The following is a 17,446-nucleotide window of genomic DNA, read 5'->3' on the forward strand; positions in this document are numbered from 1 at the left end:
TCGACATGGTGGCAGTGGATGTGGGCCTGATCAGGGCGGACTTGGCTAAAACCAACGAGAGAGTCAAGTCGTTGGATGTCAAGACAGCCAGTCTTACCACGGATGTCTCCGAACTGCAGACTGAGATCCGAACTCTTCGGACCTCGAGTGACCAGTTTGCCCGCCGGCTTGAGGATTTCGAAAGTCGTGCTAGGCGCAATAATGTTCGCATAGTCGGAGTTCCGGAGTCCTCAGCCGATCAATCGACAGACTTGCTCGTTGAAGATCTGATCGTCAACCACCTCGCCCCTAAGGGCCTGAGTAACCTTTTTGCGGTGGAGCGCGCCCACAGAATTCCGGGCGGCAGACGCAAGCAGGGGACGGCCCCGCGACCTATCATTGCGCGGATCTTTAATTTCAGAGACAGGGTACCATTTTGCAAGCTTCGAGGACTAGAGGCCCCACTAAGTTCGAGAATGCATCCATCAACTTTTACCCTGATTTTACCCCTTCGGTGCAGAAGCAGAGACTGGGATTTACTGGGGTGAAGTGGAGACTAAGAGATCTGGGCATGACGTATGCTATGCTTTTCCCCGCCCGATTGCGCATCGAACATAATGAGCGGGTGCTCTTCTTTGACATGCCAGAGGTGGTCAGTGACTGGTTGGACACATTATCTATGCCACGGGACAGTGCAGAACAATCCAGAGGCGCTGAAGGCAGCCAACGGGACCAGGAGGAGTAGGGGCACCGGTGTGTGCTACCATTGTATTGTGTTACGGTGGATTGTTATCCCTTTTTTGGGTCAATGACTTTTTTTCAAGACAAGCCCTGGGGCGGCGGGGAGTTCGGGGACTTTTCCTCCTCCGGGGGTTTTTTCCTTTTCTACTTGTAGTTTAGTTTTCTGGGGTAGGGCGACAGGCACACTGCTGAATGGGGTGGTTTTCTGATTTATTGCAGGGGTGCAGGGTGGGGGGTTGTTGTTTTGGTATTCAGGGGGAGGGGGGATGGGTTTTCTTTTTCTTGTTTGCATTGTTCTTGAGGCTACGTATTGTTGCTTATTCTGTGTCTCCTTCGTGGGGTTTGGGGGACCGACTACTCCCTTTCGGGATGAGGGGTAGGGGGTTGAGAATCTTGAGTTGGAACGTCAACGGCTTGGGGGACAAAATAAAACGGGGAATTGTACTCCAATATGTGAAGCGCCATTCCCCCAAAATTGTACTACTGCAAGAAACGCATCTGGTGGGGAACACGTTCCATGCAATGAACCGGAGGGGCTACCGGTTGGTGGCACACTCGGGATTCACTTCGGGCTCTAGAGGGGCTGGTGTTATGATCCGTAGTTCCCTTCCCTTGGAGATTGATGAAGCGATATTGGATGACAGGGGTAGATATGCAGCTATTGTTGGTAGGTGGGAGGGGAGAACGGTTGCCATCCTCTCGGTATATGTCCCCCCGGGTTTACAGGCCACCACATTTGTCGACCTGGGGAAATTGGTATGGAGGCTTCCTGAGGGGCTTCTGGTGGTTGGAGGGGACTTCAACTCGGTGGTTGATGGCCTGGAAGATCGACATCCTCCCAGGGCTCTTACGCCATCGCAGTCCTGCCTTAGTGGTTTCTTGGAAACGTTTGGTATGGTGGATTGTTGGCGGATGCTTCACCCAGGGCAGGCCCAATATACTTTCCACTCCGGGGCCCATGGGAGCTTAGCCAGACTTGATTATTTCCTTGTGCCCGCAGCCCAGGCCACGACGGTGCGAGAGACCCGACATTTGCCTAGAGGCATTTCGGATCACTCCCCGCTATGGACCCATATAGATCTCCATTTAGAAGCAGGGGGCCGGGTCGCCCCAATTAATCCCTGGCATCTCCATGTTCCAGAGACTAGGGCGGGGGTGATTAAAGCTATAGATCACTACTTCGCTGACAATGTGGAATCCGTGTCATCATCTGTGTCCCTATGGGAAGCTTTTTTCAAACGGTGATACGGGGCCAGACACTGTCGCTGGTCGCCAGCTCCAAGAAGCGCCACAATGGGGAGGTTGAACAGTTGGAGTCTGATATAGTGGCTTTGGAGAGGGATCTTGAGAGTGGGGTCAGCGTGAAAAAGTGCATGTTTTGCAACTGAAGCAGTCTGATTATAAAGCCTTGGTTACGAATGGCGCGAAAGCTATGAGTCGAGAACAACAGGGCCGTTTGTATGATGTGGGCGACAAGGCGGGGAAGTTGATAGCTTGGTTGGACAAAAGGGAGAGATTGAATCGTGTGGTGCCTGTGATTAAACGAGTGGATGGTGTACGTGTGACGGATCCGTTGGAGATTGTGGAGGAGTTTGCTTGTCGCTTTCGAACGGTGTATGCACCGGTCTCGGACCGGCCGGAGGAAGACTCCCATCTTTTGCTTAGGGATATTGCTTTGCCTTGCCTGTCCGACTCAGATAGAGAGCCAATGGAGGCGGATTTCTCCACTGATGAAGTAGCACTCGCTATTCGCTCCATCCGCTCTGGAAAAGCTACGGGCCCAAATGGTATACCCATCGAGCTGTACAAGTTGTGTCCAAACAAAATGGCGTTGTATCTTCGCACGATGTTCTTGGAGTCTAGGGAGAGGGGTTCGCTTCCCCATGATCAGCACTTAGCGTCTATCGTGGTGATCCCTAAAGAGGGTAAACCCTGAGAATTCTGTACCTCCTATAGACCTATTTCACTTCTGAATGTGGAACCTAAAGACTTGGCGAAAATATTAGCTAACCGTCTGATTAAAGTGATCGGAGATTTGGTACACCCGGACCAATCTGGCTTTATTCCATCCGTAATACCGCACTGAATTTACGCCGTCTTCATGGCGTGCTGGCAAGGGCCGAGACGCTACGTCAGCCAGCCATTTTGGTTTTTTTAGATGCCACCATTGCATTTGATACAGTGGAATGGCCATATCTATGGGCGGCTCTGGCGAAGTTTGGCTTCGGACCTGTGTTCATCGGCTGGGTCCAATTACTATATGAGGAGCCCCTTGCCCAGGTGGTCGTCAACGGTCGAGTGTCGGCTCCCTTTGTTCTGGGAAGGGGTACGCGGCAAGGATGCCCTCTTTTTCCGCTGCTTTTTGCCTTGGCCCTCGAGCCCTTGGCCGCTTGGTTGCGATGGGAGCCATCCCTCAAGGGTATCAGGTGGGCCCCTGGTTTTGAAGACCGCATTTCACTTTATGCAGACGATATTCTCCTTTACCTCACCTCCCCTCGGAAATCTTTGGGGGTACTGTTTGACGTCCTTAATTCCTTTGGAAGGAACTCAGGACTGGTCATCAATTGGGGCAAGTCTTGTGTGTATTCGCTCACAGACGATACACCACTCGTACTGCGCAACTGTCCTATACAAATATCATCCACAGGATTTAAATATGTAGGAATCCATATTTTGAGTGATTCGGCTGTCAGGTATCGGCTCAACTTACTCCCCCCGCTTACTCGCTTAAAAGTAGATGTGAAGGCCTGGAGCAGACTGCCTCTATCCCTGGTGGGTAGGGCAGCCTTATTCAAAATGATGTCCCTTCCCAGATTTTTGTATGCCCTTCAGAATACTTTGGATCTAGTGCCTTCCAGCTACTTCCACGAGATCGAGTGCCTACAAAGGAAACTGTTGTGGGCCGGACGTCCCCGGATTGCCTTGGCCAAGCTTACGCTGCCTTGGTATGATGGCGGTATTGCGTTGCCGGATATACGACGATATTACTGGGCCTCTCAACTGAGCTCGGTTAATCATGCGATGTATGGTCCGGCTTCTAACCCGGCTTTTGCTATGGATAAATGGCTGCTGCCGGGCGGAGACTATAACAGGGCGCTCTATTCAAAACGGTCAGATATGGCAGTGACTGGGCCTACCAGAGTTGCGGTGCGGGTCTGGTACAACGCTAACGCTGCTATGGGCTGGTCGGATACTCTCACTCGAGCGACTCCACTTTACGCTGCTGAGAGGTTGGGCAATTTGTGGACGACTAAGGGGTTTGATAAGTGGGACCTTATTGGGATTAGTAAGGTGGGAGACCGTTGGCGGAAGGACAAGATAAAATCCTTTGAAGAGTTGCAACTAGAATTTAAACTCGGTCCTCGAGAATACTTTCGGTACCTACAAGTCCGACACGCCCTTTCCTCTGTTTTTCCGGCTGGCACGCTCGTTCCAGAATCCTCACCTCTGGAGGACAGAGTACTCGATGGGCACGTCCCGGACAGTACGATCTCTCTTATATATAAAAAGTTGATAAACGACCGAGCAGACCTTCTTCTACAGCTCCGCATGGCCTGGATCGGCAATGGACTGGAACTTGATGATGAGGACTGGCAGGCGGCAATATCCTCCCCGAAGGAGGTAGCAATCTCGGCCCGTCTGAGATTGGTGCAGTTAAAAATCCTACACCGAGTGTACATGACGGGTCCTCGCTTGTTGCGTATGGGGTATGTCTCAGATGATTTGTGTAAACGTGGGTGTGGCATGGTGGGTACGTTCCTTCATATTTTGTGGGAATGTCCGGCGGTAGCGTCCTTTTGGAATCGTGTGCATGGTGTTATTTCTGAGGTGACGGGTGTTTCGCTTTTGCCGGAGGCCCGAAGGTGTCTCTTAAATGTGTGGGAGCCCAATGATTATAATGTGGCCCAGATGCAGTGGGCCACCTTGGGTAACATGATCGCCAAGCGTGACATTGCGCAATTGTGGGGGTCGTCTAGGGCACCGAGTCTGTCGGCCTGGTCTAGAAACATGGACTGGTGCATGTTTCGTGAAAAAACTGTCTACATTGCTCGGGGCAGGCCCAAGAAATGGGGGAGGGTATGGAATCAGTGGAACCAATATCGTGGTGAAATTTGTACCCCTCCATTTGAGCCTCCACCGGAGGCGCTACAGTCCCCTTAGCATGATGTTCCTTCTAGTTTGGATTTTGTCTATGTGTTGCTGGCTACCTCTTGTTCCCCATTTGCCCCCTCCCGGCTGCTCTTCCTGTTGACTATGTACAGTTATGGATGTGGTACACCCTCCCCAGAAGGATTACTTATGTATCTGCCTTTCGTTTAGCCTCTGCAGTTATTTTCTTTATATTTTTTGGTTGGTGGTTTTTTCAAAAAATACAAAATAAAAACCTTATTCCTCCTGTACAGTAATGTATGACATAACATGATTGTTTAATTGCCGCCGGGCCCTACGGTTGTCGGCTGAAGGGCTGTGTATTCTTTCATCCTGATACGATATTGGAACTGTTGCCGGCCGACCCGAGGTGGCTATATGACTGCTATTGTATTTCCATGTTTATCAATAAAGGTTTTAAAAAATAAAAAAAGTAACTATTTTAGGGGTGACAAAATACAGAAATTTGGAATTTAAGATTAACAGAAAAATGTGCAGCACTAAACTGAATAAATTAATACATCTGAAGAAAAAATACTTTTCTTTTAACAGGAGCTTGGATAAGGAGGAAGGAAACCGCGACTTCTGCTTACACATTTATCTTCTGGGTTTCATCTCTTTGGCGTTAGGGCATCCCATAGGTACAACACCACGTTTAAACACATGAGAGAGTGGCCTACGAGTTAAAGGGCAGTGATTCATCTGGATCTTCCGCTCTTTGTAAGTGAGGGTGTGTGTAGCCCAAAATTAATGAAAAAACCTACAGCCTTCCACATTATTCTGATGGCTACCTCTGCTCATCCGCTCAGTTTAAAGTGGTATTTGTGCCGTCCTTCTTGGTCAAAAGTGAGAACAAACATGCAATAAAATAAAACATAGAAAGAAAGACAGCAAACGAAAAAGAAATAAAGTAAATGAAAGAAAGCAAAACAAAAGAAAAAAGAAAACGAAAGAAAGAGAGAAGTGAGTTAGAAGAAAAGGTCAGTAAAAATAGCTGGAAAACGGCTTTGAAGAACTAACATAGGATTACGGTAACAGAAAGGATGAGGTAGAGGCAGAGTTAGGATAAAACTCTTTACGCTTGTACTAGGCTAATGGACCGTTTGTAGGCTAGGGTTGGGGATCAATAGCAGGCCAGACCAAGGGTTAGGATAGTGACTAAGCATAGGTATGGAGTCAAAGGATGGGTACGAATTAGGGATAGAATTGGGTACAGAGATTAAGATAAGGTAACGGTAAGTCCTTAAACTAAGATGAGGGCAAGGGATAGTTTGTCAGCTAGGGTTAAACAATCTCTGAATTCCTCAAACTCCGTTTTATTGCATGGCATGTATGACTGAATGTTTATGAATGCATACATCTTTTTTTTTCTCAATGTAGGCTGACACGGCCTTGGACATCCACCAATGCTTAGCAGTGCAAAACAAAATATAGACATCAATATGCAGCTTATATTTAAACATGTATGTTGTACACAACACATGCATTCATATACAGATACATTATTCATCTAGCCAGGTCTGTACCTCTGCTTTTGCTGGAACATAGCTCTATACCCATTCAAGTACATGGTAGACAGTGGTATGACATCTCATCCCGTGACAAACAGATGTCACTGTACACTGCCTAGGATAATTAGCCTCACCTATTTTAGGGGATCTTCCCAACAATAAGGGCTAAAAGTCGGGAATCGTGCGTGCCTTAAGCTGATTAGTTGGTTGGTGCTATCCAAAAATATTAAATTAGTGGTTTCAATTGGAAATCATCCGAATGGGTTTGGGCATCCCACAGACAGAGCAGGATTTCTTGGCTCAATGTTCCTGATATAACCAGTTATGGGCCCCACCAATAATAAGGGGAACCTAGCTCCTACGCATTCATGTACAGACGCACACCACTTATTAAATCTACCCTCAGATGAGAAGGTAATCACCCCATGCAATCTTACCACAGGGGGTGTTTCCGCAGGGGTGATACTTGCTGCTCCACCAGAGAAACAGTTGTAGCGTGTAGTCTTGCTCGAGCTCATAATCCTAGGTCAGCATTGGCGTACAGTTCTGATTCTAGTGAAGAAAGGGGGAATTCAATGCAGTGTCTTCCAAGTCTCAACATCCAAGATCATAACTCATTTTGTGATATTTAATTTGACAAACGATAAAGTACAGCACCAAATATATAGATGATGGAAATTTCAAATCTCAGGAAGGGGGTAAGGTGACCAAAAACACAGAGTCGCAGTTACAGTACTCCCCGTTATCACACAGTGAATCAGAACATGTGGCGCTCTAAGGGCTGAAATGACTTCTCTTTCTCAAGGATGCAGAAGAAACTAACTTGAAATAACAAAATCTATTTGGGATAGAATGAAAGTTTTGGTAGTATCCATAATGTTCTCAATTTTTTTAACTATCAATATAAAATCATACACAATCGTGCTACAGGTCTTTTTCAGTCTTGATGTGGACATGAGCAAGGCGAATGAAGCACTGTTCTTAATCACCAACATGTACCATACATCTCCTCTCTAGCTAAGAATCAATGGAAGAATTTAAAGCTAAACATGATCATGAGGGTCTTTCAGCCTTTCACTCAGTTCCTTAACTTTCTGGTGACACAACTCTTAAGCTGAATGCCAAATCAAACCCTATAAAAATGCCTGCATCACATACACCTACTTGGACAAACCCGCACACATCTATTTTCAAACACGGTTCATTCACACTAAAAAATTTGAGAGGAGCCATCACATCCATCCTTTCTGCAGATGTTCTCTGACTTTGCAGTAGAAGTGGGATGAAAGAGGCCAGAAAACTGTGTCCTCGGTGGGGTAACTGAGTATTGCTTGTTGTCGCCAGAAGCAGTGGAATGATTGACTGCAGCACATGCCTAAACCTGCCAAGGAGAAACCACTTAAAACCAGCTCTGGAAGCTCGCCATTGCCCTCTAGATCAGGGGTCTCCAAACCGGTCCTGGAGGGCCTGATCCATGCCAGATTTTTAAAATTACTACATGTATCTCAATGGGGATATCCAAAAAATCTGGCATGGATCCGGCCCTCCAGGACCGGTTTGGAGACCCCTGCTCTAGATAAATGGGCCATATTCAAAGTGCAATACCCCAGCCATTGTCGACTGGAGCAAAGGATCGGGATATCTTCAAAAATGACCACTTCACCGCAAGCCAAACATAGTCACTGACTGCCCAGTTAATAACCCCAAGACTATTCAAACGGACAGAACTTGACGGCAGAGGTTTGGGAGATGCACTGAATCCAAATTGGAGGGAGCAACCCAAACACAGGCTGTTCAGGCAAAGTCTGAAGATTAAACTCTTCTGGCTTGCTTCTGATCTTCATCCGTACAGGAGTTGGGGTTGAAGAGTATCGGACTAGCTTCTTTATACTCACTGGGCTCCAACTACCTCCTCCCTCGTTTGACAACAAACTAGGCCCAAATATGATGGGCCATCACAATCGAGATGTATATTAACCAAGTCAGTCAGAAATGCTGCAGATGAATCAAATGAAAGCTTCTGCGGAAACAAGAATTACCTTCTGCAAATGAGAATTCTGCCATATCTGTAGAGGAGCTATCGCACCCGGCAGCGAAAAGGAGGGCCTAAGTGAGGGAGATTTATTTTATCGTAATTACACTTTAATGAATTAAGCTAGAACAGATTTCCCATAGGTCAAAAAAATGTGCTTTAAGGAATGGAACTCCGCTGCCTCATTGCTTTTTTATTCACTAAAACAAGCACTGACAAATGCAGTTTTTCTCATTACTAGCAGAATGCAGATAAAAGGTTTGACTGCAGCAAAGTTCACTTTTTAGTAGCAAACAATCTTTTTTCTGATGGTGGCGGCTGCCTCACAAGTCTTCTGCCTACTCTAAAGTCTTCGACAGTAGTGGTAGACCTATCAATGCAATTTAGTGAACCTGCCTCCAGCGGGGTATCACACAAATTGTAGGCCAGTACCTACAATTCAGGACTTTACTACTGCAACCGTTTGAATTCTTGAGGATTGGTTCATGTCTCCCTCCAAGAACCGGGGAGATAAGTGGTTGCGAGAACCTTGGACTGTCTTTCACAGCCCATACAAACTCATCAAATGCATGAAGCTCCCTGGAAGGAGTATGTACTGCCAGCATTTGGAGCTCCTGGCTCATGCAGTACTGTAGTAAGTCTTGCTACTGGACCTCGTTAGGTTCCTTTTTGCCTCTTAATGAACTAGCTTGCCTTGAGCTTGACTCTCCTATGAGCCCCATTGTCCTCAGCTTTACTAGAATCCGTCATGCTCCTGAACAAGCTTGCATCAAATTTCTCTCCGTCCCACTCAGGAACGGTGCAAGGGTGTTTGACACACCACAAAAAAAATAGCATTTTGCCTCTGGGGTGCAACCTATTCACTAAAAAGCAATTATTCGGACTTTTCTTATTATTTTCTGCCACTTAAGAGACCAAAGGCCGCTGCCTTACATACCCTTACAGCTTTTTATCTTCCTTCTTTCTGTTTGAATGCTATGTCTGCGCCCTCTTTTCCTGCGGTGCCCCCTCCAACTCCTACCCTGTGCTTCCATCTCTTTTGCCTTTGCTGTGCTTTGGATTCACTTTGCTGCCCTGCATTGGTTCACTGTACTTCCATTCTTAACGCCTTCTTCTGCTCCCTGCGGGCCACCCATTAGACCAAGGCTCTATTTCTTGCTGGACTTCTGCTCATTGCACTCTCCAGTATTATAGGGCAAACTACAAAGTTTCTTGCATGTTGGTGTTGGCCTGCTGCTTGCTCATTTTCTGCCCCGTGCAGGTCTCTAGCTTTGCCTTCCATTCCATGCCTGTGAGAAGTTGGCCTGATATGTAATGTTTCCAATTCTGGAACCACTTGGTATCAGTCCAAACAAACCCCAAAGATGTCTGGTTGTAAGTCAACCTTGTTAGACAAGCTATACTAGTGGTAGCATGGACTAAGCAGCCTTAAATGCTTAACTTAAGAGGTCGTGTTAAGCGAGCTGTTTTACCACATACAATCCTGTAATCAAATGAAAGGACACCACACAAGTATATATTATAAAAATATATGTATTTATTTCTAAATTACTCCCCAGTACTCTTTATAAGGAAAGGGGCACAAGCGTTAAATCAAAAGCACAGTATAACATACAAAGTTGCACAATTTTGGATGAGGGCCGGTGGCCACTTAAACCATATACTAAAAAAGTGGTATAAGAGGTACCAATCGAACAGTGGTTAGGCCTAGGGCCTAGTGAATCGCTGGGAGCAGTCAGGACTAGCAATGCTGAAGTCGGGAGTAGCCCACGGGACTCGGGTGCAGCACGGAAAGTGCGGCTTGCACCAATGCAATGTCAATGGTGCGTAAAAGTTACACAAAGTGAGTTAAAAGATACTTCAGCTGAACCTAGAGGAACAAAACTTTAGACACAGACCCTAGAGGTATGTACCAGTGTGGGAACACCAACGTTGCAATGTTACCTCACCCACAGGCCGTGGGTGCACAGGGTCGAAGTGGCGTCGGGTTTTGACACGCAGGCTCTTGGTGCTTGAAGCTGTTGCAGCTGCAGGCGATGTGAAGCAGAAGTGTCCGGTGCGATCCAAGGGTGGATCGAAGTAGAAAAGTACCTGAAAGCAGAGGGGACAGAGTCTGGGTCACTCAGCAGTGACCAGGGTGGAACCAGGACGGAACCAGGCAATGTCGGGCGCAATCAGGTGGTTGTCGATAGGCTTCTCTCCACTGTCACGTGGGCGCGGGGGTATATGCGACGTCCAGGAGCAGGTCACGATCTGTCCCACGTGGGCTCTCGCCGTCAGCACCGTCGGCTTCAAGATTGCAGCAAACAGCACTTGGCAAAAGCAATCCACGCGGAATCGGGAGATTGCTTATCACTCGAACCAGGAGGGTCAGAGTGGGGGCTCCTTTTCACAGGAGCTGGTGCAGATCTGGAGAATCCAGAAAAGCAAGTCGTATTTAAGGTTTCGTCGGCACAGGGGCCACAAGCCAGCTGGCAAGTGACCGGGCCAACGCGTCGAGCCAACACAAGCAGAAGGGCCCCACGCAGCACTCGTCGAGTGTGGAGGGGTGAGCTTGGGTGCAAGTGTAGCTCGGGGTGGGGGCTTCTCAAACCCCGGTGTACAGCTTCGAGGGTCACTCGTGGGCTGCACGGTCAGCGTCTCGTGGCCTTTTCAAGATGGCGTGCCCCACGCTTCCGGTCGCCTACACTGGTCTCAGCTCTGCAGGGACTGTGGATCGGGCTGGGAGAAGGCAGGCAAGCTTGATCTCGTCGATCTCTGTCGCTCGAGTTCCGGCGGGAACTGCAACAAAGCAAGGGTCGAGGGCTGGATGGTGCCTGTTTGCACAGGGTGGTCACTCCTTGACCACAAGGGAGATTCTTCAGGCTTCTATGTTGAATAGAATGTCGAAGGGTCCAGAATTCGTTTCTTATGTTTCTTCAGGATGATCTGAGTTGCATTGGCACTGCTCCCACTCTTATTCGAATCTTGTGGGCTGGACATCCTGCTAGGTCCCCTCCTATGGGTGGGACCCAGGAGGGGGGTGGTTACACCCCTTTCCTTTGATCCAGGCCGCGCTGGGACTGGGGCTGGGAGGCCCCAGAACCGGTTTGGCCGGATTATGTAAGGGGCAGCCTTGTGCTTCCCAGGCAGTGTCTGGTTTCTTTGAAACCTCCCTCCTACAATCCACTATCTCCTGTCTGGGGTGGTTTGACACCGCCCTGCGACAGGAAACTCTTTGTCCAGGCCACCATATGCTGAGTTTCGGTCAGCAACAGGAGGCCAGACCCGTGTCTGTGGCAGAGGCATCCATTTTGTGGATCTGAGGCTCATTTTAAATCAACCGCGTTTCAGTAAAGTAACATGTCTTATCCCTCTAGAAGGGTGGAATGCTACCCCCGTCGCCAGAACTGGCGAGGGGGTAGTATTCCAATTCGTATGACACCTTACACGACATGTTTTGATAAAGCCAAACCAAAGTTGCTATATAACCGCGAGGGTTATAAGGCGCTTAAGAGTATATGGTATGGCATTATCCCGGATCAGCTTAGGGAGTTGTTCCCGACAGCTGCAGACAGGCTCAGCTCATGCCAGAGCTCCATCTCACATAAAACCACGCACTCTGCCTACAGGATTGAGGAGGCCTTCCATAGGAGTGGCTTATAGGCTATATATGTGTCCAGATATAGGTTTAGATATAGGTATACTATATCTAAGCAAGGGGTGATTACACCCACTTGCCCCAGCTGAGGGATCAGCCAGTTGTGTCAATTTAAGAACCAGCCAGGGGTGGCAAAAGCTATGCTTCAGCCCCTGGTAGGCCTTGGTGGCACCTATGCCCTGAGCACCTATAGTGCATGGTACAGGGGCTGACAAGGAGTCCATTTCCAATTGTGGTATGTACCTATAGCACATTTATTATGAATTTAGAGAGAGAACAGCAGGCTGGGGGTCTGATTAGCAGGCCCACAGCCTCAGTAAGTCGAAAACCAGTGAAGCAAAAAGCAAAAATTGGGGTGACCATAGGATAGCAGACCCTACTCTCCTACACAACCCCCCCCCCCAAACACAGGGACATTAAACTTAACCTTGACCAGATAAGTCTTCATGTTCTAAGTGGAAGTACCTGGAGAGACCATCTGCATTACCATGGTCAGTCCCTGGGCGGTGCTCCACTGTAAAGTCCATCCCCTGTAGGGAAATGGACCACCTGAGCAGTTTGGGATTTTCACCCTTCATCTGATTTAGCCACAAGAGGGGCTTATGGTCTGTCTGAATTAGGAAGTGAGTACCAAACAAGTATGGCCTCAACTTCTTCAGGGCCCAAACCACAGCAAAGGCCTCCCTCTCAATAGCTGACCAACGTTTCTCCCTGGGGGTCAGCCTTCTGATAATAAAAGCAATGGGCTGGTCTTGACCATCTTGATTAAGTTGTGAAAGCACAGCTCCCACCCCCAACTCAGAAGCATCTGTCTGTACAATGAACTGTTTGGAGTAGTCAGGACTCTTCAGGATAGGTGCAGAGCACATGGCCTTCTTCATGTCATCAAATGCCTTTTGACAGCTAACTGTCCACTGAACCTTTTTGGGCATCTTCTTGGATGTCAAGTCATTCAATGGTGTCACAATGGACCCATAGTTCTTTACAAATTTTCTGTAATACCCAGTCAGGCCCAAGAAGGCTCTGACTTGTGTCTGGGTAGTTGGAGGAGCCCAGTCCTGTATGGTCTGGATCTTGCTCTCCAGTGGTTGAACTTGACCCCCACCTACTAGGTGGCCCAAGTACACAACCTTGCTCTGCCCTATCTGGCACTTAGTAGCCTTGATAGTCAGGCCTGCCTTTTGCAGGGCCTCCAGAACCTTCTTCAGGTGGATCAGGTGATCCTCCCGGGTGGAGCTAAAGACAGCAATATCATCTAGATATGCTGCACAAAAGTCATCCAACCCAGCAAGGACTTGATTCACCAACCTTTGGAAGGTGGCAGGTGCATTCTTCAAACCAAAGGGCATTACCACAAATTGATAATGTCCACTAGGGGTGGAGAATGCTGTTTTGGCTTTTGACTCTTCAGCTAGTCTGATTTGCCAGTAGCCAGCTGTCAAATCAAATGTGCTCAGAAACTTGGCAGAAGCCAATTTATCAATGAGCTCATCTGCTCTTGGAATGGGATGGGCATCTGTCCTAGTGACAGCATTGAGACCTCTGTAGTCCACACAAAACCTCATTTCTCTCTTCCCATCTTTGGTATGAGGTTTTGGCACAAGGACCACTGGGCTAGCCCATGGGCTCTCTGATGGCTCAATCACTCCAAGCTCCAACATCTTTTGCACCTCAGCCTTTATACAATCCCTGACATGGTCAGGTTGCCTGTAGATCTTATTCTTCACAGGCAGACTGTCACCAGTGTCCACCTCATGGGTGCACCAATTAGTCTGGCTGGGTGTGAGTGAAAACATATGTCTGTGGGCCTGCAACACCTGTCTGCAGTCCACCTGTTGCTGCTCAGTGAGGCTGCCTGCCAAGGCTACTCCATCAACTGAACCATCATCAGGGTTCTGGGAAAGCAGGTCTGGGAGAGGGTCACTCTCTTCCTCCTGATCCCCATCTGTGGCCATGAGGAGACTCATGTCCTCCCTGTCAACAAATGCTTTCAAACGGTTTACATGGAGCACCCTGTGGGGGCTCCTAGGGGTGCCAAAGTCAACCACATAGGTGACTTCTCCCTTTTTCTCAATGATAGGGTAGGGTCCAGTCCATTTGTCCTGGAGAGCTGCTGGCCCCACTGGGTCCAACACCCACACCTTCTGCCCTGGCTGGAACTCAACCAGAACAGCCTTTTGGTCATGCCAAGCTTTCTGTAATTCTTGACTGGCCTCAAAGTTTTTGGATGCTCTCTCCATGTATTCAGCCATCCTGGAGCGGAGACCAAGTACATAGTCCACAATGTCTAGTTTAGGCTTTTTGAGAGGTAACTCCCATCCTTCCTTCACCAAACTCAATGGACCCCTCACAGGGTGGCCAAACAAAAGTTCAAAAGGGCTGTAGCCAACCCCCTTCTGTGGGACCTCTCTGTAAGCAAAGAGCAAGCAGGGTAAAAGGATGTCCCATTTCCGCCTAAGCTTCTCTGGTAAACCTTTTATCATTCCCTTTAGGGTCTTGTTGAAACTTTCAACAAGCCCATTGCACTGTGGATGGTAGGGTGTGGTAAACTTATAGTTTACTCCACACTCTTTCCACATTGCTTTTAAGTATCCAGACATAAAGTTTGTACCTCTGTCTGAAAGAACCTCCTTTGGAAAGCCCACTCTTGAGAAAACTGCAATGAGGGCTTTTGCCACCACAGGTGCTGTGGTGGTCCTCAGGGGAATTGCCTCTGGGTACCTGGTGGCATGATCCACTACCACCAGTATAAATCTGTGCCCAGATGCTGTTTGAGGATCCATGGGACCCACAATGTCTATTCCAACTCTTTCAAAGGGTACCCCCACCACAGGTAGTGGTATCAGGGGGGCCTTTGTTGTGCCACCTGACTTACCACTGGCTTGGCAAGTGACACAGGAGCGACAAAACTCCTTGACATTTTCTGACATGTGAGGCCAGTGAAAGTGTGGAACAAGCCTGTCCCAAGTCTTATTCTGGCCTAAGTGTCCTGCAAGGGGAATATCATGGGCCAAGGTAAGAAGGAAACCCCTAAACTTCAAAGGTATGACCAACCTCCTGGTTGTGCCAGGCTTGGGGTCTCTAGCCTCTGAATAAAGGAGTCCTTCATTCCAATACACTCTATGGGTACCTTGAGCATTCCCTGCAGCCTCAGCAGCAGCTTGCTGTCTGAGGGGTTCAAGTGAAGGGCAATCTAATTGGGCCTGCCCCAGGTCTGCCCTTGAGGGTCCCCCTGTCCCCAGAAACTCAACCTGGTCAGGTTCAAGCTCCTCTGAGACAGTCTCCTCTTGAAATGCAGAATCAGTTTCCTGTGAAACTTGACCCTCAACCTGGGGCAAGTGGGAAGGCACAGCCTTAACCCTCTTGTTCCTTCTCTTGGGTTGTGGTTGGTCTATTGTTTCAAGATCCACCACTGGTTCAGGAAGGCACGTCTTAGCCTGAGACCTTGTCACTGCAAGGACATGAGCTGAAATCCCTAGCATTTCTGCATGAGTCCTGTACTCCACTTCTGACCAAACTGAGCTTTCAAGATCATTGCCTAACAGACAGTCTACTGGGAGGTCTGCACTCACAACAACTTTCTTTAGGCCATCTACCCCTCCCCAGGAGAAGTTCACAACAGCCACACTATGTGAAGTAGTGGAGTTGCTTGCATTGGTCACTAGGTAACTTTCACCTAGTACAATCTGACCAGGGTCCACAAAGTCAGGTGTCACCATAGTGACACTGGCAAAAGTGTCCCTGTAGGCCTGAGCCAGTTTCTCATTGATTAAGGGAGTCTGCCTATATTTGCCCAGGTTACTGGGGCTTACTGCAGTGGTCAAAGATAAGTCCACATCATATAGGAGAACTGCCTGTGTGGGGATTCTGACTAGGCCAGATTCCACCTCAGTACCCAAGGTTAACCCTACTAACCCCTTAGGTTGTGCACTACCACTGCTGACTGTACTAGGGGGTGCAGTTGCTTTAGGAGCTGCAGTGGTAGGAACTGGATTTTTCTTAGTACATTCACTGCCCCAGTGTGAAACTGATTTGCAGGTATTACACCAAGGTTTCTTTGGGCCATCATTCTTCTTTTTCTTGTTTCCATTTTGGGAACCCCCCTCCTTATTACTAGTTTGGGGGCCTGAAGACTTCTGGTCCTTTTCTTTATCTTTCTGATTCCCACCCTTCTGGTCTGTTTTCTTCTGGTCACCTTGGTTCTGGTTTTTCTGCTTAATCCGTGTTCTGACCCATTTGTCTGCCTTCTTTCCCAATTCTTGGGGAGAGGTCAAATCAGAGTCAACAAGGTATTGATGCAACAGCTGGTTCTGACAGTTATTAAGGATCTGCTCTCTCATGATAAGATTGTACAATCCTGTATAGTCTGAAACTTTACTTCCCTGCAGCCAACCCTCCAGAGCCTTAGTGGCACAATCAACAAAATCAGTCCAGTCCTGAGTCTGTGCTTTTTGGGTGTCTCTGAACAACAACCTGTATTGCTCAGTGGTTAGACCAAACCCTTCAATAAGATCACTTTTCAGGACAGAGTAGTTTTTGGCATCCTCAGGTCTAACAGTGAGGAGCCTATCCCTCCCTTTCTCAGAAAAGGAGTACCATAAAATTGCTGCCCACTGATCCTCAGGGACCTGCTGTACCATGCAGGCCCTCTCAAGAGCAGTTATCCATTTGTGGATGTCATCCCCTTCCTTGTAGGGGGGCACAATTTTTGTCAGGTTTCTATTGTCATAGGCCCTGTCTTTAGGAACTATGCTGCCACCAGTGGCATCTAAGCCACACAATTTTCTTTCTCTTGCTAAAGCAAGTTTAGCTTGAGCCAAGGCTACCTCTTCCCTTTCTATTTGGAGTTGGACAGCCCTCATTCTGGCCCTATGCTCTTTCCTCTGGGAGGGAGTCATCCCTCTTTGAGATTCTCTTGAGGCACTAGAAAGATGAGAGTCCCCTGATTGAGATCTCACCCTCCTGTTACCTGGGAGAATTTGGTTATGAGATCTGGAGTGGTGCTGGCCCTCTCCATTCCCATGTAGGTCTAGGTTGGCCTGGTTAAGCCTGGCAACCTGTACCTGGGTCCCCCTCTGATCCTGATCTTCAGGCTCATCTACATCTGAGCCCTCCTATTCCTCTTCCTCCTCCTCTTCTTCTTCTTCTGGAAGATCCTCATTCTCAGGGGAGTGTACCCCTTCACCTGAACCTAAGGGAGCCTGACTTACCTTATCTAAGTCATCCTTTTCCAGGATAGCTATTAGGGAAGGGATGGTAGAGCCTCTGCCCTTTTTTAGCCCCCTGGCTGTGCACAAGGCACTCAGGTCTTTGTGGCTAAGGTTGTCATATCTGGAAGTTGCCCTGGTAGGGTCAACTGTTACAGGAGCAGAGCCTGAGGCTCCACCTGTATCA

At 48.3% G+C, this 17,446-nt stretch overlaps 1 protein-coding gene across 2 annotated transcripts in view; it reads right to left on the reverse strand.

Moving 5' to 3' along the window:
- The window catches only part of TRAF7 (TNF receptor associated factor 7), a 183,420-nt gene that overhangs the window by 105,476 nt on the left and 60,498 nt on the right, over positions 1-17,446 (reverse strand). For both annotated transcript variants that reach the window (XM_086940486.1, XM_086940485.1), the window contains exon 3: positions 6,818-6,932. In XM_086940486.1, the coding sequence (XP_086796612.1) occupies positions 6,818-6,898 (81 nt within the window). In that variant the 5' untranslated portion in view covers positions 6,899-6,932. The remainder of the gene's footprint in view (positions 1-6,817; positions 6,933-17,446) is intronic.

Source organism: Lissotriton vulgaris, chromosome 10, assembly GCF_964263255.1.
Source record: "Lissotriton vulgaris chromosome 10, aLisVul1.2, whole genome shotgun sequence".
NCBI classification, from domain to species: domain Eukaryota; kingdom Metazoa; phylum Chordata; class Amphibia; order Caudata; family Salamandridae; genus Lissotriton; species Lissotriton vulgaris.